Genomic DNA, 25,440 nt, shown 5'->3' with positions numbered 1-25,440 from the left:
GTATCTACCCAAGTGTGTATTTATATAACAGCAAGCAATATTTAATGTTATTTTTTTACACATTAGTTCATTTGTTTGTCTGTAGGCATGCATTTTATTACTGATTGTCGGCGCCTTATGTAGGTTAATCAACAAAATCTTGAATTTTATTCTGAATTTTGCAGGAATCCAATGGAGGGATGCAAGAACAGGGGTAATGTGGGGCCGACGGCTAGTTGTAGTTAGCAGCCTGGCAGCTGCATTTTTGGACCAACTGTAAACGATTTAGAGCAGCTTGACTGAGGCACATGTAGAGGGAATTACAATAATCTAGATGGGAGAAAATAAAAGTGTGAATTAATAGTTCGAGATTCATAGAAGACAAGATACATCTGATTTTAGTGATATTTCTTAGCTGAAGAAAAGGTCTAGGCGAGTTTGGTAACATGATGGTCAGAAGTCATACTGGTCAACGATGATTCCAAGATTCTTCGCAGTAGATTTGATATTAGAGTGAAATGGTCCAATAAACTGATCAACTGCAGTGGCAAAGTTATCGGGTCCAATTAGAAGAACTTCTGTTTTGCCAGGGTTTATATGGAGGAAATTATGAGACATCCAATCTTTGGGGGCGGCCATGCAATCACGGAGGGAGGCCAGTTGATTCAGGTTATTGGGTTTGGCAGAGAAATCAGAATCAGAATCAGAAATACTTTATTGATCCCCGAAGGGAAACTAATACTAATACTAATACTAGTAAAAAAATATATAATACAATACACTATAAAAACTATTAAAAAAACAGGTCAGAAAATAAATTAAGTACCAGGTGGGTATAAGTATAAAATAAAATAAGTGTGAAGTACCAAGTGGGTTTACCGGTTGATGATGATGATAATACGGTATAAATGCAATGTAATAATATAAGTAATAAGTAGTATTGCAGCAGCAGTAATGGAGGTATGAATAATAAATAGGAAAAAACAAAATAAACTAAATATTGCACAGGAGTATTAACACAGAGTATTGCACAGTTATTCAAGTATTGCAGAGATGTTAATGATCAATGTCCAATTCAATGGCTTAGGGTCATACAGACTGACACTTAGAGGGAGGAGTTAAAGAGTCTGATGGCCACAGGCAGGAATGACTTCCTGTGGCGCTCTGTGGCGCTTTTTGGGGGGATGAGTCTTCCGCTGAAGGTGCTCCTTTGTTTGACCAGCACGTCATGGAGTGGGTGGGAGACACTGTCCAAGATGGCGTGTCGTTTGGCCAGCATCCTCCTCTCTGACACCACTGCCAGAGAGTCCAGCTCCACGCCCACAATGTCACCGGCCTTACGGATCAGTTTGTTGAGTCTGTTAGCGTCCGCTACCCTCAGCCTGCTGCCCCAGCATGCAACAGCATACAGGACAGCACTGGCCACCACAGACTCATTAAACATCCTCAGCATTGTCCGGCAGATGTTGAAGGACCTCAGCCTCCTCAGGAAACAGAGGCGGCTCTGGCCCTTCCTGTAAACAGCTTGAGTGTTCTTAGCCCAGTCCAGTTTATTGTCTAAGTGTACTCCCAGGTAGTTATAGTCCTCTACAATAGATCTATAACAGTGATGTGACATGTCATGAACGCGGCTGAACAAATGAAAATGCTGAGGAGGACACATTGAATGAACATTATTGATACAACATTAAAATATCTATTAGTGAAAGAAAAATTAAACCAGTTTAGAGCTATACCAGAAATGCCAACCCAGTGATGTAACCTATCAAATAAAATGGCATGATCGATGGTATCAAAGGCTGCAGTCAAGTCCAGTAGTATGAGGATGAAATAGTCACCTTTGTCTGCAAGCACAAGAATGTCATTTGTCACCCTTAGTAATGTGGTTTTAGTACTATGATTGTGACGAAAGCCAGATTGAAATTTATCAAAGATTTTATGACTCTCAATCAATTTCAGGAGTTGGTCTGTAACAATTTTTTCAAGGATTTTGGATGAGAAGGGTGCCTTGGAAGTCGGTCTATAGTTCTCTAACTGGGCTGGGTCGAGAGAAGGTTTTTTAAGAAGTGGCTGGACACTGGCAATTTTAAAATAATCAGGTATCCTACAGAACCAGTTGCGAGAGAGTTGTTGATAATAGCGAGCAGGCTGGGACCTAAGACAGGTTTTAGAAATTTGGTGGGAACTTTATCACAGGGACTGGAGGAGGGACGCATATGAGCTACAGTGTCAAAAAGGATCTGCAGGGAGATAGGGGCAAATTCAGACAGTGAAATAGGACGGCTGAATGGTGCAGAGGGTAAAACAGTCAGGGTTAAATTGGACCTCAGACCATCGATCTTGCCAACAAATGATAAGAAGTTTTCACATACCATTGAAGATGAGGCAGGAATGACAGGAAGAGAAGGATTTACAAGCTGGTTAATAGTCCTAAACAGAAATGGATTGTTGGATTGTTTGTTGGTTGGTTTTTTTGTTAGTAATCAAGTCAGAGAAGTAGACAGCTTGTGCATTTTTAATAATCTGGTTCAGTTTCAACAAAAGCTTCTTCATATGGATGTGGTGAACTTTGAGTTTTGATTTTTTCCATCTACGTTCGGCTTTTATATATTCCCTTCATTGTTGTTTCATGTTATCATTGATCCAAGGGGTTGTAGTAATGACTGGGACAGTCGTTGAATGGAGCGGAAGAGTCAAGGGCAGATGTACACAAATCATTAAACCAACTAACTTGGTCATTACTATTTACTTATATTAGTAGTTGTATCGGTTATCACTGTGGGGGGACAGAAATCAGCTGTTAAGTAGTTTGTGGGTGTGTCAAATAAAAAAATTAATTAATCAATCGAAAAACCACAGTACTTCCGCGACGTCACTAATGACACGTATTCAAAATGGCGGCCGCGGCTATGGTAAGTGGTAAAGCGAACTCTTTTTCCTTCAAACTAGACGTCGCTCATACTATCTTCCCAAATTAACTCCGACACAGTGCTGTAATTGTGGCCGAGTAGAGGTCTACCTTAGGCGATAGGCGACATTTTAACGTTGATTAGGTACGGATTTACTGGAGTTCGCTTCTGTTTGAATGTTGACGATTCTGCTAACTGCTTGCTGGAGTTAGCTAGCTATCGTTACCTAGCTTGACTATCAGTGAGCTGTGGCTCAAAAAACGGATTTGTATCATTTGTCTGGTATAGTTAGCTGTGCTTACTTGAATGTGAATAGCCACGCACTCGGCTGTTAGACTGTCATTTGCTGTACAGCCAAGACAAATCAGCAAGCCGAACTTTGGCTAAACGTTAGCTGTTGGCAGCTCTGTCAGGGAGCGTCAGTTTGAGGTTGTTGCCGGTGTAACGTTAGTTAATAGTGCTGATAGATGTCGAGATGACCGCAGCAGATCAGCTACAAAACATCAAAATAACGTGATCTAAAACTGCCTGTTGTTTAACAGCGCCGTCCTGTCTGACAACTTAAATGTCGTTTAAGTCAGAAGCCACGTTTGCTAACTTCCTTCACTGCCATATCATAACTCTCAATGCCTATAAAATGCATGTGCTACCGTTGAACTTGTTCATCATGTATTGTTTTCCGGTAATGAATCACACAGTCACAATTAGGCGTTTTGACATTGAACAACAGAAAACGACTTAAACGACAGAATTTAGTAAAGAGACGCTTGGCAGCAGCTACAGCCTTGACTCTATTAGGATAGGCAAGTCTGTATCAGGATACTGCAGTTTTCTCCCCACCATTCATCTTCGCACAGCTGTTCTGAAGATGCTCTGTTAAGTTGCTTAAGGACTGTGAGAGAAAAGCAGTACGGCTTCTGCCACAAATTGGGGCGGCTGTGGCTCAGCAGATAGAAGGTGTCGTCCACCAAGTTCCATACCCGGCTCCTTCGGTCCGCATGTCCAAGTGTCCTTGAGTAAGACACTGAACCCCAAGTTGCTCCCTACAGTTAGGCCAGTGCCTTGCATGGTGGCTCGCTGTGATTGGTGTGTGTGAGGGTGAATGAGAGGTAAAGCGATTTGGATAAAAGCACTATATAAATGCAGCCCATTTACCAGTCATTTAAATGTTTGATTGGATTTAAAGTGTGGACTCTGACTCAGCCACTCTAGGACATTAACGTTGTTGTTGTTGGCAAGTCAGTTTTTCTGTTGCGATGGCTTTATGTTTGGGATCATTTTCTTACCGGAAAGTAAATCTTCTTCCTAGCATCGGTTTTCGTGCTGCATGCAGTCAGTTTCTCAGAAGGCATGTGGAGAACTCAGTTTCCCACACGCCTTCTAGCAAACATTAGCATAGATGTCACACGAGGTTTTTCTCTTTTGTTCTCTGCAATGAAGCTGCCACTGCTGAATCCCCTGGGCAACAGTTGTATGCACAGTGTCTCTCGTCTCCACATGTCCACAGACCATGACCTGTATGACTGAGAATCTTCACAGATTTCTTCTCACGGGGAGACTCAGTTTTCGACAGCGGTCTGCTGCAGGCAGACTTACAGCTCTCCCATAGTTTATCCATTCAAAAAAATACTATACTGTACTCTGGAGAATATTCAGTGCCTCAGAAATATTCAGATATGCTTCCCCTGATCGTTACTTTTCAAGTCTTGGACTTGTTTAGAATGTTGCTTTGACGATCATCCTTAATTGCCCGACTTTGTAAAGCATTTTGATGTGACATTGTCTTCCACACAAAAGAGAAACAACACTTTTGCAGGAGAGGTGTAAACCTGTTACAGATAAACTTTGACATGTGTGTGTCTATACAGCTCCATCATGAAAGGGAGTTGTTAGGAAGTAGTTTCAGGTTTGTTCTGCCTGAACACATTTCTTGAAAGAGATTTGATGCACACGCTGCTATCAGTGCACAGCAACTGTCCTTCTCTTTCTCTTATAACTTGAAGCTCAGCATGGTCTACACCTCTGTAACAAATACCAGTAAGTCTTTGACATTTTATGTGGCATGATGAAATTAGTTCATGTTTAGAGTGGTTTTGTCTTGCATACACTCGCACAATTTTTATTTGTCAAATCTCATGATATGTACCTATTACGTAGTGTTTGTGTCTGTGTGGTAAAATATTTGGTGGGGTCTGTGTTGCAGGAGACGTGGTGGGCCTTGCTGCTGTTGTCCTTGTTGCCTGTGGGCCGGCCATTCTATGTTCCTGGAGTCGCTCCCCGGGACTTCCATGAGGGTGACACAGTAGATATTAAGGTAAGATGAATTTGATCAACATTTCATGGATTAGCAGATACATTGTGATATGGTTGTTCAGTAGGTAGCAGCATTGCCTGACATCACGAAGGTCCCGGGTTTTCTTTGTGGACCTTTTCTTATCTTTCCAGATTTGTGCGAGTGTCCACCTCCCACACCAAAAACATGGATGTTAGGATGCTTTCACACCTGTAGTTTAGTTCATTTGGTCCAGACCGAGGAATATAATTGTGCATTGTTGTCTTTTAGTTCTGGTCCATTTCATGTTCCCACTGACTTATTACAAAAGAACCAAGAGCTGTATGTATAAAAATATTCGGACTAACAGGTAACTGATGATGCGAGATGACAGTCACCAAAATTATCAAATGAATGGGTAGTTTTGGGGACTTTCATTTCACATCATCAGCAGTGCTACATGGACCCATGTGGGGAAGTCAAATTCTGGATACTGACAGCAACATTTCACTCACTTTTTCATTGATGAACTGCCAACATACACAGAGTAGCACGCAAACACATCACACCTCTGTTTTAATCCCTATTTAACCTTCTAATTGAGTAGGAAAATGCCATGCACTCGTGTTTACCATGGTTACCAAATTGTCTTGCATTATTATATATATATATTGCTTATACAGATCATTTGACAGTTCCCATGATCAGCTGATGGATTTACTAGTAGTTCAGGGTTTAAATTAATGCTAAAATCCAATCTATAATCACCAAATCCTGTGGTTGGTCTACTCTGCTTTCACACCAAAAGCAAACCACACCAGAGTCAGATTGGTGGAAAGGTGGGTTTCAGTCCAGACCAGAGTTCGACTGAGTTCAGTTGATCCAAACCAAACAGGTTAGGTAAGAAAGCACCTTTCGAGGCTTACACGTTACCATTGCCTTTGAGCATTTGCCAAAAAGTGGCTACATACTGCTCCTAATAATGGGCAGCCATGGGTTAAATCTCAGACTTTTTGGGGGGTGTAGAGCTCACTTCATGGAGGGGACTTTATTTAATACATTTTTTAAATTATTTGTTTGCCCATTACAAAATACCATTATAATAAAAGATATCTGTACACAGAGACATTCATATATATCGCAATAAGTTGTTGTGAGTGTAGTTTTGCATCACTATATCTGTGACCCAGTCAGTCAGATCATTTGTTTTTCAGGCAGTGAAGCTGACCAGCTCCCGTACCCAGCTTCCTTATGAATACTACTCCCTGCCTTTCTGTAAGCCAGAATCAATTTTCTACAAGGGAGAGAACCTGGGTAAGTGGACTGCTGCTGACATGTGTGGTCTAGGAAGTGTCTCTAAATGTATCACTTAATTTGACACCATCCTATTCAGGAAAAGCAATCTTATCTTACATTTTGCTATTTAAAAAATTAAAATTGTGTGTATATATATATATATATGCATTATTTTTTATGATTATTTTTTGTAGGTGAGGTGTTACGTGGGGACCGTATTGTGAATACTCGCTACAATGTCGAGATGAACAAGGACAAAAAATGTGAGATGGTGTGCAACAAGAAAAAGCTCAGCATAGAAGAGAGCAAGCTGATTGCTGAGCGAATCCAGGAGGAGTATTATGTTCACCTGTGAGCATCCCTTCCTCACTGTTGTTACCAAGGCAGCCCCCCAGAATGCAAACACTGACCTATTGCCATGAGGAATACCATGCATTACTTTATTTTAATTAAGTAATATTTAGTATATTCAGCCTCTAAAAGAAGGGCTCCAGACTAACTTTTTACATTGGTGGCACTGGTGCGCCTAACTTTTTCATTTAGGTGTGCCAGCACATAATTTTGGTGCACCCAATAATACATTTTAAGCGTTACCTTTTTTGTCAGTTCCCATACACATTGGTAATTTCTAAACACATGTAAATGATTGTAAACAGGGATAAAGGTGCAGATAAATGTTTTTTTTTTTTTAATGGACTTAAATTTAGTAAAAGGTAGCTCTTCTTTGGCTATATTATGAGCAGTGTTAAATTTTATTATCATTTCTGACTCCTCACTGCTTGGGTTTGCTGCTGTCTGGCGCTGAAACGCTGCCGGAAGCGGGGCTGCTCTGCCGGCCGGGCTCCTGTCGCGGCACAGGACATGTTTATTATTATTTGCTGCTTAAATGTCCGAGGATATTTGTGACATTAGTGCGCGCATGGAAATGTTTAAAATGACTGACAGCAGCCTCTCTAATCATTAAGTAAATCAATAAAGAAAACACTCGTACATCAATACAACACACAATTAAGAAATCACCTGGAAAGCCCACGCTACTCAACATCATTTTAGCGGCAATATTGCCTACAGGGACCGGTACAGGTGGAGTGAGATGTCCATGTCGGTGCGGGTCTCTAAACCAGAGAAAATAATTTGTTCGGGTGGATGATTAATGTATACATGCGGATTCAGATCACGTCAGAGCCGATCCGCGCATCACCAATGCACACCCAGTTGGTGTTTGTTTTTTAATCAGACCTGCTAAATTTCAGGCGCACCAGTGCGACCATTGAAAATGTTTAGTCGCACTTGACAGAATTTTGGTCACACCCTGGAGCCCTATAAGTCTAAATCTGAACTGATTTGTAAAGAAGTGATTGAAGCAATTCTTCTTTACTATTTTGTAGCCTAATATAGTTGTTGTTTTTTTCTGTTCTTAATCATATCTCTAAGATAGCCTGGTTCTCTAGCAAATCGATTATTTTTTTTTTTTTAAATGTTCAATATGCAAACCAAAACTAACTGAATCCTTCTGTGCCTTTCAGTATTGCAGATAACCTGCCAGTTGCCACCAGGTTAGAGTTTTACCCCAACAGAGAGGCAGGAGTGGAGGAGGAGCAGAAGAAGGACGTGGTGAGAGATATCCAGTTTGAGCATGGCTACAGACTGGGCTTTGTCGACAACAACAAGGTAGATATTATATAGTGTCTCCATGTCCTGATACATTGTTAAGAGGTGGAGAGTACGGGTAAACAGATGGTCAGAAGACTTCCATTATAGATTCCTATTTTGCACTTTCTGCATCTCTTTTCATTGTTTGCCTTTTCTGATCAGCTTCTCACTACGAGCGATGGCGTCCTACATAAACACAAAATGTTTTGCTGAAGTTCAAACCGTTTTGGTTTTGTCACATGAGAGTTCTGTATTTTTTCTTTATTTATTTCGTTTAGTCTGTGCTCCTCTCACTGGTTTGAGAAGTGAGCGGGACTCAGTTTTTTGTGCACCAACCAGGTTTCTGTGATAATGGAATCAAAAGCTGATGAAAGTTACGGGGTTGTTGTCTTTTGTGTTGCCAGGCCACTGTCAATCTAATCTGATCACATGCGATTTGAGAGTTTAACTTTTAATAAATATTACTGAATGAGGTTTTTTGCCAAACTTAAACTTTGATTCTTTCACATTTAGTAATGTTTTAACATATTAGAATATTGGATGTTACAGAATTCACGTGTGAAACATTTGAAACCAGTTTTGTGGTTGAAACAAATGCAGAATGTCTTGGATAATGTTTTCTGCCTTGAAATTAATTGCTACATTCTTATGCTTTTCATTTGTTGAACAGTCTGTGTTCAGGGTGGCACAAAAAGTCAAATTGTATGGACTTGTAATGTAGCCTGTTAAGATTCGCAGACTTGAGAGTGCTTGCCATCTGTGTGTGCGTGCGTCAGTATGCAGTGCTCTACACTCATCAGTAATTGGTCATAATGTCTAAGAATTTGTCTTATATGTACAGCCATAGACTAACCTCACTGTAACTATTTTAAATACAATATCCATGGAGAGAAACTGTTCTGGAACAAGATCTGTTAAAAAAAAGTGGGAACTCACAGGGAAAAACATGTTTGTTTTTTTATTTAATTGAAATTGAAAAAAAATGTGTGCTGAACGGTACTAATTTTTGTCTTGCCCCTTGTCTTTTCTCCCTCAGTTTTATCTGCACAACCACCTGTCCTTCATCCTGTACTTCCACAGGGAGAAACTGGAGCAGGGCGAAGTTCATAACTACAGGGTGGTGCGATTTGAGGTCGTACCCCAAAGTGTAAAAGTTGATGGTAGGTGTCAACACACTCTTTTTGAATAGCTTGAGATTGTGTAATGTTTCTGACCTATGGTGATTAAAACTACTCAAAGAGAAGGAACATATAAGTGTTGCCTCCAAAGTGGCCAGTAAAGTAGAAATTGTTATCACTCGCTTCTTGTAATGCTTAATCTGTATTTATTTATTCTCAGATCTGAAGGCTGTGGAAAATGAGAAGACTTGCACCTTGCCTGAAGCCAGCGGCTCTGCCCCCCAGGAGATTGAACCGAGCAAGGAGAACGAGGTCCTCTTCACGTACTCTGTCCGCTGGGAGGTCAGTGACTGCTGCATGGATTCTCAGTGACTTGAAGCATCTTGTAACCAGGAGTCAGACCAGTCTGTAACCCTGAATAAATTCCTAAAACCACCCAAATCGCTGTATTTAACCAAGGGTTAATTTGTTTTTATCAAAGTGATCATCTCAGGGCTGGCTCTCCTTGATTCCCTTATGAGCCTTTGTTCATTTAGAGTCAGGGTGCTAGAGTACTACAAAGTCAAAACAATAGAAAATGTGTGACTGTCCGAATATTTAGACTGCCGTTTGGAAAATGTATGGTTTAGTAATTGCAAAGCAACAAGATCAGATGATAAAAATTCAGGTGTTTTTTCCAGCTGTTTCAGTTTTCTGAGATATGTGGTTAAACAAAACTAGATAAATGTAGAGGAAGGACTGCTCAGCCTCTTGTCTCATCTGTGCAGGAGAGCGAGGTAAAGTGGGCATCTCGATGGGACACGTACCTGACCATGAGCGATGTCCAGATTCACTGGTTCTCCATTGTCAACTCTGTGGTGGTTGTCTTCTTCCTGTCTGGTATGTCCAATTTTTGACAAATTGTGCTCAGCTCAACTGTCATCTCTTAAGTAGGGTTGCAACATTATGAGATTTTCACGGTACGATAACCATCTCAGAAAATATCATGGTATTATACAATTATTATTATTATTATTATTATTATTATCATCAGTTACAATGACCCATAAAGGAATGAAAACAGAAGGGTTTTTTTTTTTGTTCATTATAATTTCACAAAATATGTTCTGACAGACATGAAACTTGATATAAACTTAAAATATTTTAATAACACTAATACGGTAGAATTCAATACCGTCGATAAACAAATGTGCATGGTATGATAACCATAAGTTTTTATACCACGGTATACCGTGAACCCTTAACTGTAAGTCATTAGGCCCATGGCAGAAATTACATGGAGTAAATGCACATTTTATGTCTTAAATTGGCAGTTTGTGAAATTGTAACACATAGCATTGGCCTTGTGCTTTGTGTACACCTTTCTGGACTCTGGAAACTTTTTTAAAGCTTGTGAATGTGATTTAAATCTATATATTATGTCATGTATCCAAAAAAATCCTTATATTTGATGACTACATGTGAAATGTTGAGATTTCTGTCTTTTAGCTGACTGACATCCTTCTCGTTCCCTGCCTTTTCTCGCTCAGGTATTCTGAGTATGATCATTATCAGGACCTTGAGAAAGGACATTGCTAACTACAACAGAGACGATGACATAGTAAGAAAATACACACCTGACAAAAGACAGTTTGCTTGGTTTCAGCAAGACTTTGGGGAAAGAATGCATGTAATGTCTTTGAGAAATTGTATAGACCAGAGTGAATTGATTTTGGGGTAACTGATTTTAGTTTTGATGTTTATTAAATCATTATATTCCAGGCACTTGACCGCATTTTGTCCTCCCTAACTAGGAGGACACCATGGAGGAGTCAGGATGGAAGAATGTCCACGGTGACGTCTTCAGGCCACCTCAGTACCCCATGATCCTCAGCTCTCTGCTGGGCTCAGGGATCCAGCTCTTTTGCATGATCCTCATTGTCATCTGTGAGTTTGTTTTCTCTATCATCAATTCCCTATAGATCTTGAGATCAGTGATCTATCATTTACTCACATGACTAAAACATGAGGTGGAATCGAGTCAAAGGAATGTTCTCATGGTGCCATGACTCATGTTATCCTACAAATATGAAGCAGCAAAGATAAGTCGTTAAAAGCCACAATATGCAGAAACAAACTGAACACATGGACAACAGCTAGGTGTGCTTTGTCTGAAGGAGTATAAAGGTCTAAACGTTAACATGCACGCAAATATATTTGATTGCTTTCGATACCAAAATCAAAATAATAGTTTGATTAAGATGTTCCATGGTTCACATTAACCAAACGTCACCAGTTACTTATATCATGTGTTCTTTGACAATAAGAAAAAAGTTTTGAGTTAATGTCCAGAAGAATGTGTGGTAGTCTAAAATCACTTGGTGTTGGTGTTTATCATTTGTAACTTTGATTAATTTTACCAAATACACTATTTCTTGGCCAGCACAGTGACTTCCTGGAGTCTTGTTGTCAAAATAAGGTTGCCACGCAACCAGAGGAGAATCCAAGAAGTCACTGGTCCAGCCAAGAAATAGTTCCAGCACATAAGTTGTGGTTTTAGGGGGGGGGGTTTCAGTTTTACATCTCTGTTGTCGATGACTGTTGTCAGACAGAGCCAGGCTAGCTATTTCGCCCAGTTTCTAGTTTTCAGGCTAAGCTAAGATAATCACCTGCTGGCTCTAGCTTTATATTTAGCATATAGACAAGAGAGTGGTATCAATCTTCTCATCTAACTCTCGGCAAGACAGCAAATAAGCACGTTTCCCAAAGAGTCAGATTATTCCCTTGAAAGTGTTTCATATTTACATGGGATTTCTAAAATTACTGCAGAAAACTGGAAATATTCAGATTGCTTAAATTCATGTAACACAATGCGTGATTGTCAGTGTAATCTATGAAATGTTCTAACCGCCATGTGTTCCTGTGTGGGTGTTATAGTTGTTGCCATGTTGGGCATGTTGTCTCCGTCCAGTAGAGGAGCCTTGATGACCACTGCTTGCTTCCTCTTCATGTTCATGGGGTAAGAGCCACATGTGTAGAATTAAGATGTAGCTTATTTCCATATAGTGCATCTTTGATGTTACACTGCTTTCTCCTGTACATGTGTCTCCTCTAGTGTATTTGGTGGCTACTTTGCTGGCAGACTGTACCGCACTCTGAAGGGCCATCGGTGGAGAAAAGGAGCATTTTGTGTAAGTCAATAATAAGTTAAATCCTCATCCTTATTTTTCAACGCTGCATACCCAGTGTTTGTTTGGAGTTCTTCAATCAAGGCTTAGGTTGTGTTTGTTTTGTCTCCTCTGTAGACAGCAACTTTGTATCCTGCAGTGGTTTTTGGAATCTGCTTCATCCTCAACTGTTTCATCTGGGGAGAACACTCCTCTGGGGCGGTGAGTATCATGACTCAGAATGCACACTGAATGTATGTATTCAGTGTGCATCCATAGCAAATTAAGAAACTGCAAGCTAGAAGGCTAATTACTTTATTGTAATAGTGAAGGTAATATAAGTCTGACTATGTAATGTTTGAGATGTCTGGTATGACAAGTAGCTCACGGTGGCTAAGTTTAGTTAACTTTAGATTTGTAACTGACCGAGTCAGTATGTTGATTTTATAATCTTTCTTGTGCTGCTGCCACGCTGTTTCAGCATGTCACAGATTAACATTTAAATGGCTTTATCACAAAAGTAAAACAGGAATTACGTAGCGCTGAGCGACAGGGTGGTGCCTGGTCCGTTTTCAAGCAGGAAAAAATGGCGGCCTGGTCACAAACTTTCTCACATTACAGCTAAACAGTACACTAAAATGTGTTTCTGAAAACATTTGAGGCGGAAAATAGGCAATACAGTAACAGAATCTTGATTCATATTTGATCAGCACTACCTAGTTTGACAGTTTGATCTGAGTTTCTGTCTGCAGACTGGACGCAGGCCCAGACCTACAACCAATCAGAGCAGCAAGTGACATGTGACATGTGACTTTTCAAATAGGAGAGGGCGGGGGTTGGTAGATTGGTGGGTGACAAAAGCTCACCTGCCTCTAGATCAGCCAATAGCAAAATTCAATTGCAATAGCCGGGTTTCAACCAGTAAAGGGCAGTCGCTATGCATATTTATAACACAATATGTAGAATTCAATACTTTGCACTAAAATGTCAAGATTTGTACCTGAATCCATCAACAACACTACTAAATACCCATATACATTGGTTTTCAGCTGAAAAAAGTGGTTTGGGGGTTTAGTTACTGTTTAAGTTTGCTAACAGTAGCTAATATTAGCCACCATAAGCTACGGATCATATCGGACCAAGTAAGGCTGTAGCAGGAAAAAAACGCAGAGTGAATTGAAGTGAGCAATGGTGCGTTTTAATGCTAATGAATTCAACTTATCATTTAGAAAAGGAAGAACGAGTTATTTCTTCTCTCAAAAGTTACATAGTTTCATTTTAAACAAGAAAAAAAAACATTTAAAAAATCTACAATTTGCATTTGTTTTCAGCAATATATTTACCTGCCATATTGTAAAAAATAGATTTCATTAGCATGTGACTTACTAGCCAGGTACTACTTGTCATTGTTGTTTTTCAAAGAAATGGCAACAGAGACCATAAGGAAGTACAAAGCCAGTGGGGAGTCTCAGCAGTCCTCATCTGTTGAGTCAGACTGATGAGTGAGTGACTGTCAGGGCAACCAATGAATGGCCATCCCACTCTGTGCCGTCGAGTAAATGACCACAGTGTGTGACTTGTAACCCTAAAAAATACCTAACTACTTTGCATTTGTTGTTTTGGAATATTGTTTCTTATTTGTATGGATAACTGGCTAAATGTAGATAGGTTTGTGCAGGTACATTAGAGTTCAATAGCAAAAACAATTCAGTAAATTCTGGTAGATAAGAAAAGCTGAAAGCGTACAAAAAGGTTTCAGATTATCAGTACAATCGCACACAATCTTCCTTTATCTCTTGACAATTGACTTCCTGCCTCCCTGCTCTCTTCTCTCACCACTTTAGGTTCCCTTCACCACAATGCTGGCCCTGCTGTGTATGTGGTTCGGTATCTCCATGCCCTTGGTCTACCTGGGCTACTACTTTGGCTTCCGCAAACAGCCGTATGATAACCCAGTCCGCACCAACCAGATCCCTCGACAGGTCCCAGAGCAGCGCTGGTACATGAACAAGTTTGTAGGGTGAGTGTTTAACCAATCTAACATTCTGCTCTTAATCTTTGGCCGGTTACTGGCATGGCTGATGGTTATAGTGTAGGGTTTGAATTTTTGAGTTGAGGCATTCTTTCTTGTGATAAAATGTTTTCTTTGTTTTTTCCACTAGAATCCTGATGGCTGGGATCTTGCCATTTGGTGCCATGTTCATCGAGCTCTTCTTCATTTTCAGTGTGAGTACAGCTGCTCTGCTCTAAATGTATTGTGATCGATTCCAAGCCAGATCACCTCTTCTTTCAGTGCTGTACAATTAATTGTGTGTATGTATCATCTTGTCTGTAACTTAATACCAATAGACATTTCCTGAAATTGTCCCAAAGTTCATTAGTTACATTTAGAGGATAAGTAACTGATGTGAAGTCAGTGGCTTAGTCCTCACACACACAGTCATGTCAACAGCAATGTGTTTGTGTCACCACCTACAGGCTATCTGGGAGAATCAGTTCTATTACCTCTTTGGCTTCCTGTTTCTGGTCTTCATCATCTTGGTGGTCTCCTGCTCTCAGATCAGCATTGTAATGGTGTATTTCCAGCTCTGTGCAGAGGTAAGTTCATTTAGGCTAGGTGTGAATACACGTAAGTACTGTAGACATAATTTACCATTCTCTTTTGTTTACATGGCAAGTGTTTGATTAAAAAGATTATCATGGTAATTTGGTCCGAATGCTCTCCAGAGGGTAAAAGGTCGAACTGAGCATTGGAGAGATCCTGGTACTCTCAGACATCCTACACAAATTGTTGGAATCAGCAGAACTTGTGCATTCTGGGGATATTAATCATAGCTGCTTGCAAACTAGTCACCTTTCAGCAAACTTCGCTTTTTTAAATTAAAAACATTGCACCCTTGTGATTTTTTTTCAGTAGACTGTGATTTTTTTTTACGTAGAACTGGTAGTCAGAGCTAACCAGCCATGAGAAGCTACTGTCAGACTCTCTGTTTCACCCCTGGAAAGACAGGAAGTCTGGTGGAACTTTGATAGTCACTTGAAGCATGTTTATGGCCCTTTGAGAGAGTCACTCTGTGGGAACCTGCGTTGTACCTGCGGCTCTACTACGAGAGGCTCTCCGGTGTGTCTGTGGGGGAGTGTCAGCACATAGCCGTAGCCCTGCTGTTTATCGTGGTTAACGTTACTGTTCGTAGGCCCTAAATATCTTTTTAAGCTCTGAATATAGCACAGTTGTCGGCTGGCCTATGTGTTGTTTACTGCCACTGAAGAGGAATAAATCTCCTTCACGTACGATGCCGTCTCTCTGTGGCCGTGCCGTGGTCAGTATACATAATAGACCTCGCAGTCTTGCCTATTTCATCGCGGTTAGGGAGGGGCCGGGGAATTCGGCTGAACCAAACTTTCAAATCCAAGCAGACACACAGAAGCAAATTTTTAAACAAAATATGAATTTTTGTTGGAAAAATCATCTGTATTAACATCATATGCCAACAAGAATCTATATGATTATGTGTACAGAACAGGAAAAAACATTTTGTGTGTAGTTCCTCTTTAACTACTTTAGCTTCTTTCTTTTTTTTTAGCTCAGACGTGCTTCGTAAAGCAAAGTTTGGCCAGACCTGTCACAGCAGGCCTGATTAATTAGGGATATTGATTCTGACGTTTTTCACAGATCAAGTAGTCGTGTAATATAATCGATTCCGTGTTGCGTAATCGCACCTTGATTTAAGACGTAAAAGCAAAACATGAAATACTTCCATTAAAGCAGAACGTACATCCCACATTTGTGTAGCTTGTTTGCGAGTCTTTTACTCGCACACTCTCCTGTCAGGCTCTTGAAAGTCGTCAAAATTAATTTCTCTGACAGTTAGTCTTTTTTTTTAGCTCCTCATCATCTGTGACACCGGCAATTCTTGGCTCCTTGACAGATGATTCGCACCCCAGTGTGTTTCTGCTGTGGAAATTGAGAGACACCTTTTTTCACTTAGGAGGAGTTTATTTCGTCCATGGTGGTAAACATATTACACAACCCTTAAGAAACCCCCGTAGGTTAAACTAGGCTTCTTAAAGACTGTTAGGGCTGACTAATTCTCAAAGAACATGTTCCAGCGGTAACCAGCCCTGCTGCTTCCACCTGAACCTTATCTGCATCATCTGTACACACACCCTTATGCTGTGTTTTCTCTGCTTCTCCTCACTATCAGGACTACCGGTGGTGGTGGAGAACTTTCCTGGTTTCAGGAGGCTCAGCGTTCTACGTCCTCATTTACGCCGTCTTCTACTTTGCCAACAAGGTAAAAGCCCTGAGGCTGTTTCAGACACTTCACATATCCACAACAAACTCTTTATTTGATTCCAAGAAGATTGTTTTATGACTGTTTTTTTCCACAAAAAAGTTACTTTGTTAGAAATCTCAATCTCCTCCTTCTCCCTCATTGAAAAATCCAGAATCTATGAATATACAAATATCTTATAATATTTTTAATTATATTATCATTTCAAAAGTTTAACTGCTGAAGACACAAGATGTCTCCTACTTCACTGAAAAGCCCATTCTCAGTGTATGTGCTTCAAGTTTCCACGTCACACTTGTGTAAGTTGCATATTGGACCACGATTGGCTCCAAACCAGTTGTGATGTCACAAATCCTGCTGGTACGTCCACGTGTTAAACTGAGATGTAAGGTGAGCACAGAGAAACAACCCCCTTCAGCAGATGAGTGTGAAATCAGCCTTTTAGTGTCAAACTCTGCACATACATCATTCTGCACAGTGAAGCTCAAACATCTGAAAGAAGTGACCAGAAGAAAAACACACAGGAGGGGCTCTTGCTTCATTGGCAAAATAAGATTTAAAATCCATCACTGATGGAGCCTGTGAGAGAACAGAAACACTCTATTTTTTATATTTTTTAATATCATTACTTTGCAATCAATTTGCTGTTCTCAGCAGTGACACCCCTATCTCACGCACCATGTGCCAAATATCATGTGGGCGTCGTGGCTCTTTCTGTAAAAATGTTTTGTTATGTATGAATAAAACCATAACAAACATTAACGTAACGGAAACATCTTTCTGAGTGACAAAGAGCCATTACTTTGACAGCTTGATGAAGCCAGCTATGAAATGCATTCCATGACTCAAAAGGGCTCTACTAGGGAACTAAACTTCCAAATATCTTGTCCTCTGCTGTTTTGATTTTGGCCTTTCCGCCAGCTTTATGGAAATGAATACTAAATTGCTGGAGTACCCTTTTTAATGAAAGCAAAAAATAAGATGGGGAATGGAAAGCATATTGAAATTGATTCCTCTTCTCTGCACTTCTCCGCAGCTGGACATTGTGGAGTTCATCCCCTCCCTCTTGTACTTTGGCTATACGGCCCTGATGGTCCTGTCGTTCTGGCTGCTAACAGGCACGATTGGCTTTTACGCAGCCTACATGTTCATCAGGAAAATCTACGCTGCGGTCAAGATCGACTGAGTCGTCACTGTCGCTGCTGTTCTCGTTGTTTTTGGTTTGTTTTTGTTTTGTCACGTTCTGGTTTTTTTTTTTTTTTTTTTTGTATATATTTTTTATTCTTCATGTCCAACAAGCACTGACTTGTGTGTCGAGGGAACGAGAGGGGTGCTTTTTACGGCGCGACAGCCCCACCCACTGGCCTCATGGGGAAGAACAGCAAGGTGGCAGTGCTAAACAGCAGCTGTTTTTCTCTCTCCCTCTCCCCCTTGCTTCTATCCCCCCCCCTCCTCTTTCCAGGACAGAGACCCAGAGGGAATTCTCCTTTGATGGGACAGTTAATGTCTTCTGCTGTTTCACCTTGCACACAACACAGTGGGCCAAAGCTTGTCAAACGATGGTTTCTGCACATTTTCGTTTTGTCTTTTAATTTGTGTTATGAGTCTAACTTATCCAGGTTTTTATTTTTGTCATCACAGGATTTAGACTTAATTTCTTTCAATCATCTTCTGGAAGCTATTTTCATCTGATTTCCTTACATAGATTCTGTCTTTACTCTTTCCATTGTCTCTGTTTGCAAATGTCACTTTGGTTTCATTTCAGAGACTTTGGAGATCAGGGAAGGATTGGGGAGTCTAACTGTGGTTATGGTGTTAACTTTGTTGTGTTGAACTGATATGGATAGAAATTATGCTGGGAAGTTCTACATTGTAACACAAGAAAGGATAAATTAAATGTTCTATTATTTTTACTCCAGTTTCCATGTCCTGGTGTGACCATGTTAACCACAACTGTAATCAAAATATTAGCTTCTCCTTCCAAAACAATGGGTCTCTTATTAATGTCAAAATATTGGTCCATTTGCTCTAAATGATACAGAACAGCTCTGAATGGTACTATGAACCCGATGCCCTATAGCAGTGGACTGAAGCCACTGGATTTGGAGAAAAGGAAAGGCTACAGTCGACACTGAAATGACAAGGAGGAGTAACCTTTTGTATTTGGAAGTCTACAACACAAATGTGTGTTTGAAGCTTTTCCAGTAGAAACTTACAAAAAAAGTACAAGTTTTTCCGCTCGTTAACCATGCCGTCGGTGTAGCCTTAGCAGTGCCGGATGCCTGCTGAACTATGCAGTACTGGAAAGAGAGTGCAAAACTGCTGTTTGTGGTTGTTTCAAAGGACCATTTTTGTTGAGAAATGACGCCTCCTTTCTTTAAGTTTGAATCTAATGTATGATACATTTTTATGTACAATATATATAAAAAAAGATTTTTGAAAGCCAGCAAGATCACCTCTGTGTGTTTCTACCAATAGTGGTAGATATCATTTTGACAGTGCTTGGGTGTCATGGAATGCAGAGCATTGAAATGTAATCCAGTGTTAGATCTGTACAGTCAATGTTTTTGTGTAGACTGATACCCATATTCTTGAATTACAGCTCATGTTTTTTCCTTTCTTTTCAAATGACATTTTTGGGGTTACAAAATGTGGTTATATTTTAGTGCGTTTCATCAGATCTTTTAGCTAAAAACTTTAAAATGCATTTTGAACATGGGTGGAACCTGATTTAAAAATGTTGCCTGACAAGCAACTCAAGCTAAGGGCTTCCCATAGACAACCAATGTATTTTACTGTAGCTAAATTACACAATATATATTAATCAAATTACATCATAGTCATGACATTAAAGGAATAGTTTGACATTTTGTGAAATACACTCTGAAGCTACAACCAGCAGTTGGTTAGCTTAGCTTAACAGACTGGAAACGGGGAAACAGCTTGCCTCAGTCTGTCCAAAGGTAACACAATCTAGCCAGGCTAGCTGTTTCCCGCCTTGATGCTAAGCTGAGCTAACCAGCTGCTGGAGATGGCTTCGTATTTAGCGTACAACTAACTCGCAATTTCCCAAAGTGACAAACCAGTCCTTTAAAGACAACATAGACGGATCGACATCATTCTATCCCTATTATATATCAGTGCTGCTCTGTGACAGATATCCCAAGTCCAGCAGAACACTGGTATACGTTATCAATAAATTTAATGGTGGATCGTAGCATGACAAGCTCCTTCTAAACAAATAACTCTTCAAAGATGAAAGGAAACTTAAGTAAACCCATACAGCATGCAGGGCTCTCTCTGAGCCCTTTGGGTAAATATTTATTGGATATCATAATTGTCGCATGGTTACCGTCAAACTAATTTTAGTGAAGAATCGATGTGCTTCACTTGATTAGTTGGTTGGTGTTTTTGCACAGAAGTAAAGGGGATTTGTCAGTGCGGGGCTGTAGAGAGGAGGGACAGGTGCCTAGATCAACCCTGATTCTTCAGGGGCAAAACAGTTGAATGAATGAATGACTCATCCTCCTGCGCCCTCTCCTTCCTTAATTCTAATCAAGCCGACCCAACACTTGTTAAGCTATGACTGAGCTGCTTGAACAGTGAGACAAGCCAAAACATATGTTACCCCTGCCACTTGCTACAGGACATGGCTGCTCAGTAAAGCCTCATAGATTGCCTCAATTCAAATTCATGTATTGACCATTACTCTTTCATTTATTTACACTCCATCAGAAAGTCAGATACCATCTCCTATTTACTTTACCACGTTCTGCCCTCTATTATGTCAAAGAGTTACTGAGCTCTGACACTTGGCTGCTGTCTTATGTTGGGACAGACAGACACTCCTCTCCTGCTGTTGAAGTGCACATGCCAGGGGAGATTTTTTACAGATAGACTTTTAAGAGGCCCGAGTCATGCGTGCGTATGTGTGATCGAGGGGTTTACAATGTAAATAAAAGAAAACAGCTTTGTATTTGTTGCGTTTCGCTGTTTGTGGCGCTCTCTGTAATAATCCTGTCATCGTTTTAGCCAAAAGCATGATGCTCATGATGACTTTCAACAGAAACTTGTTTCTGTTACTTTTCTTTGTTTCTTTTACAGAATCTCCAATTACAAAATGTACAATGACAAAACAATAAAGTGCTGACAAGTTGACTATGAAAATTAGTTTCTACTGTGTTTTTTAAGTATTCTTAAGGGGGCACTCCGATTGTACACATGTGGTTCAGTTCCAGGCTGGAGTACTCTTTAGCTTGTGAAAACAGAGGTTTTATTTATTATGTGGAGCTCTCTAAAGTATGAGAAAATTACCCTTATGATGACATCGGGGTTAAATTTTCAGCCACAGTGGCGGAATGGCTCTGGCAATGTCGGTCTATTGATCGATGAGTAGGTCGGCCCACCAGACTGAAATATCTCAACAACTATTGAATGAGTTGCCATGAAATTTTGGCATTCATGTTCTCCACACAGGACTTTTCCGTGCCATTATGAGATTAGTATTTGTAGTTTTTTGAATGAAATGTCAGGACAAACTATTGCTAACATGCAAAACTAAGACGGTGAACATGGCTAACATTATACTTGCTAAACACCACTATGTTAGCATTGTCGTTGTGGGCATGTTATCATGCTGATATTAGCATTTAGCTCAAAGCACCGTTGTGCCCCAGCACAGCCTCATAAAGCCGCTAGTGTAGATGTAGACTGAACTTGAACTGTGTGTACTTTTATTTAGACATTTCTGTGCAGCATCCTTTGGAGACTGGCCATCAGTGTGTCTGGCTCTCATTGGATAACTGTTTTTTACACATTCTGTAAGTCACCCTGATGAAGGCCCTGCGCATCAATGTTTTGATGAAACAATGAAGATTCTTCCAGTGTTGCAGAGTTGTTTTTTTACATTTAGACTCTTAACTTTCAGACAGCGAGCCGTTGCCGTTGCCATTGCCACTTCCATTGTTTGCAATGTAAACTGATGCTGAGGTCGGCAACTCATAAACACACGGCTATTCGCCACCTTCGTCTCAGTTGATGTTGGTTCAACTTTTTCCAAGTCGCCGTGTGACCATGGCAACCACAGAAACCAAGAAAGAAAAAACAGTATAGGATCTAATTTCACTGTTACCTGATACTTCACCAGCAGTGATCAAACGCTCTTGGAGCAACATCAGCTTCAAAGTTCGATTATTCACTCTGGGCCAATAAACATTTATGATATTAGTTAGCTAAGCTTTCTATAGCCTATTAATCGTGTCATATGGCTAACCAATTCTCTATTTTAAGATACAGCCCTCTACTATATTTGGCTACACTATGACATTGCAGTAGGTGGATAACATCAACCTGTAGCGTATGGAAACCTACTGGTCGTTAGTGGAATCAGTTGTAGCTGGCGGCAGCAGGGGAGTTGAATCCTGCTGCCGCCCGACAACGTCGACGTTTTGTATTTTGATCAGGGATAATCGCTCGCTGTCTGAAAGCACCTTCAGTTCTGTTAACAGAAAGCTTGCGTTACAAACTGGAGCATGGCGTTTGAAAGACGGGGGCATTTCCCAGGCAGGGAAGGTCTAGTGATAGATGCTATTGAGTTGCATTGTGGGAAGTGTAAGATCCAGCGGGGGCTTGACCTATACAATAAACTAAAAGTCAGGATACCTTGGGCTCTGCTGCATCGTCTTTTGTTAATGTCTCTAACCTCCCAACTTTGTGGACGTACGTATGAAATCGCTGGAGTACCCCTTTAAATGAAATGTCTGTTGTGTGTGTGTGCCTCTCAAGGTGTTAATTCCTGGTTTTTCCCTCTGTGTTTCCGAAATGTTCAATGTCTGAAAGGCTATGATCAAGTTGCAAAGTCTGTGTTGTGGTGTCTCGGTCCTCTCAAATCCTTTTTATGAGCTCTCCAGGTTCCTCCTAAGAAAATTCTACAAAACCAAAAGAGTTTCTATTCTTGAGTTATGGCACAGTTGGCATCCCGTAAGTGTATGTGTGAGAGTCAGCTCAGTTGATGTAAGTATAGGTTAGCTCCGTAGTACTATAATTAGGGCAGTCTTGACACTCAGCTATGCATGTAGGCTTACTGGTGCAGCTCTCTGAGACATAATCCAGACCCTGGTCCTATATGAGAGTTAGACACACAGTGGGACACAACCCACCAGTCACACCAGTCCTGAGATATTCTGGGATGGCATTTTAAACTATGTTCAAGTATGGTGATTCACTTTAATGTTATTACTTTCTGTATTTCTTCATTCAAAATTAAATCAAAATATTGTGAGAATCATAGAGATTTGGTAATTTGGTAATATACAGATAATACCCTTTCTGTAGCTGACATATAGTATAGTGCATATCTTACTACTCAGTCTGAGCATGTTTGTAATCATGTGTCCTGTCATGTCATCTTATAGAGGGAGAATGAGAATTATTTTATTTTATTTATATAGCGCCAATTCATAACAGAAATTATCTCATTGCACTTTTCCTACAGAGCAGGTCTAGACCGAACTCTTTATAATATAATTTACAGAGACCCAACAAATCCCACCATGAGCAAGCACTTGAGGGGGAGCATACAGTAACACAATGCAAATTTCACCTAGAATCTTAAAATAATAATAATGTAATGGTAGTGGTAATATTAATATGAGTAAAGTAATAATAATAGGAATAACAGCTCTAGGAATAATAATGACAGTATTAGTAACAGAGCCAATAACAACAACTGTAGTAGCAGTTGTCAAGCAGGAACAGAGGGGCAGCAGGTGGCCCACAACCACAGATCCAGTCTCTGCAGCTCCGGAGGCAGAAATACCTGCTGAAAGTGACAGAAGGAGAGAGGAGAGAGACGAGAAGGCACAGAACTACGGGAGAGAGAAGATGTTGAGTTAGTAACATGCAGTAATGGGATAAAAACGCATACAGATGGAGAGGGAGGAGGAGAGAGGAGCTCAGTGCATCATGGGAAGTCTCCCAGCAGTCTAGGCCTATAGCAGCATAACTAAGGGATGGTTCAGGGCTCACCTGAGCCAACCCTAACTACAAGCTTTAACAAAGACGAAAGTCTTAAGCCTACTCTTAAATGTGGAGATGGTGTCTGCCTCCTGAACCCAAACTGGGACCTGATTCCACAGGAGAGGAGCTTGATAGCTGAAGGCTCTGGCTCCCAGTCTACTTTTGGAGACTCTAGGACCCACAAGTAACCCTGCATCCTGGGAGCGCATTGTTCTAGTCAGGTAATAAGGTATTATGAGCTCTTTAAGATACGATGGTATACATACAATGATAATGCTTCAGCTGTGGAGTTTTGTCAAACTATTCTGGCTCTGCTGCTGTTTTAAGCAGTCGAACAAAGTCCCCAGAAAAAAGACATTTCCTAAATTGAATGTGATGGACGGATGGACTTGAGGAAGGAAGAGAATGACACAGGATGTTCCTGCCAACTCAGATATCACTCCCCAAACAGTCTATGTATACCAGTTTTGGATTAAAAAAAAAAAAGGTTGTTCAGTGTTTTAAAAACACAAATGACTAATATTACTAATTTGTAAGCAGGGCCATAGCCAGGATTATAATGAGATCATGAGTCAAAGTAATTTTTGTTTTTCAGTGACATCGGCAATTATTGGATGGATTACCTTGAAAGTTTGTACAGACATTCATGTTCCCCTCAGGATGAATTGTAATAACTTTGGTGATACTGACTTTTCATCTCGTGCCATCACCAGGTCAAAATTTTAATTTGTCCAATATTTTGGTTTATGACCAAATACCTGCAAAACTAATGACATTCGAATCAGCCTCAGCTCTACTTTGTGTTTAGTGCTAGTAAATGATAGCATGCAAAAAAGCTAAATTTAGATGGTGAAGACTGTAAACATTATGCGTGCTCAACACAGCATGTTGTCACTGTGAGCATGTTAGCATGTTGACGTTAGCATTTAGCTCAAAGGGCAGCTAGCATTGCTGAAGTCTTTTAGTCTTGTTAACTAGAAACATTGTACTTTTTCTACATTGTTGCAAGTGTTTGGTAGAAATAAACCACAATTAGATTCTTTGCTAGTTTTTTAACGTTCCACACCAGACTCAAAAAAACTCTCTCAAGTGACAAACTTTGCAAAGATACAAGTCAGTAAAGTCAAGGTCTGACATTTTAGGGGACATAAACATAAGGAAAACACATTTTTGCGTGGAGGGGTACTTTAAATTAGGCAATTCAAGGAGGAATTCATCTGAAAATCAACAACTACTGATAAACTCAACCCAACTAACTAAGCTCCTACTAAAGTAACAGTTTCAGAACTTTGTCTCTATTTTCGCTATGATACCTACCATATTACATTGTTCTCTAATGGAAACTTCCTTGGAAATTGGAGACCAGTAAAATAAAGTGCTACCATTTTATTTCCTAACTAAGGTCAATAGAGATCGAAGGTCTGAATGTTATTTCAAAACCCCTCTCCATGCTGCCAAGAATAAAATTCCAATGTGCCACTAGAATCCTAGAATCAGCCTGAAAAATGTAAGTTTTTAAATTATAGAAAATTTCCCCCACATTTCTAAAGCCTCCAAATTCCCAGAACAAAATACAGTGGACATGACCACAGTGTCCTGCATGATAGTTATGGCCATGCATAAGGGTTTAGACCATTTAACAGTTTGAATAAAACACTTTTATGCTTTATACTATTCTTTTGTAGTAGATTTTTACTTTTTGCAAAAGAAAATGGTGAAGAAACTCTTCAAAATAAACAAAGAAAGCAAAGAGGG

General features: G+C 40.2%; 1 protein-coding gene across 6 annotated transcripts; it reads left to right on the top strand.

Annotated features, from left to right (window-relative positions):
• Positions 1-2,837: 2,837 nt before the first annotated feature.
• On the top strand, positions 2,838-20,835 carry tm9sf4 (transmembrane 9 superfamily protein member 4). Of its 6 annotated transcripts, XM_044211030.1 has the most exons (20): positions 2,935-3,032; positions 4,757-4,794; positions 4,892-4,925; positions 5,092-5,202; positions 6,375-6,474; positions 6,651-6,807; positions 7,983-8,127; positions 9,146-9,269; positions 9,448-9,569; positions 9,995-10,106; positions 10,757-10,827; positions 11,021-11,153; positions 12,144-12,225; positions 12,322-12,397; positions 12,512-12,595; positions 14,218-14,393; positions 14,536-14,599; positions 14,852-14,971; positions 16,579-16,668; positions 17,705-20,835. In XM_044211030.1, the coding sequence occupies exons 6-20, from the start codon at positions 6,701-6,703 to the stop codon at positions 17,852-17,854; spliced, it is 1,656 nt and encodes a 551-aa protein (XP_044066965.1). In that variant the 5' UTR covers positions 2,935-3,032; positions 4,757-4,794; positions 4,892-4,925; positions 5,092-5,202; positions 6,375-6,474; positions 6,651-6,700; the 3' UTR covers positions 17,855-20,835. The 6 variants fall into 6 exon arrangements, with proteins under 6 accessions (XP_044066961.1, XP_044066964.1, XP_044066965.1 ...); XM_044211029.1 differs by lacking the exon at positions 4,757-4,794 and having other exon boundaries at positions 2,929-3,032; XM_044211031.1 differs by having other exon boundaries at positions 2,948-3,032; positions 4,757-4,925.
• Positions 20,836-25,440: the final 4,605 nt, after the last annotated feature.

Source organism: Siniperca chuatsi, linkage group LG10, assembly GCF_020085105.1.
Source record: "Siniperca chuatsi isolate FFG_IHB_CAS linkage group LG10, ASM2008510v1, whole genome shotgun sequence".
NCBI lineage: Eukaryota > Metazoa > Chordata > Actinopteri > Centrarchiformes > Sinipercidae > Siniperca > Siniperca chuatsi.
This window is presented reverse-complemented; position numbering and strand designations above follow the sequence as displayed.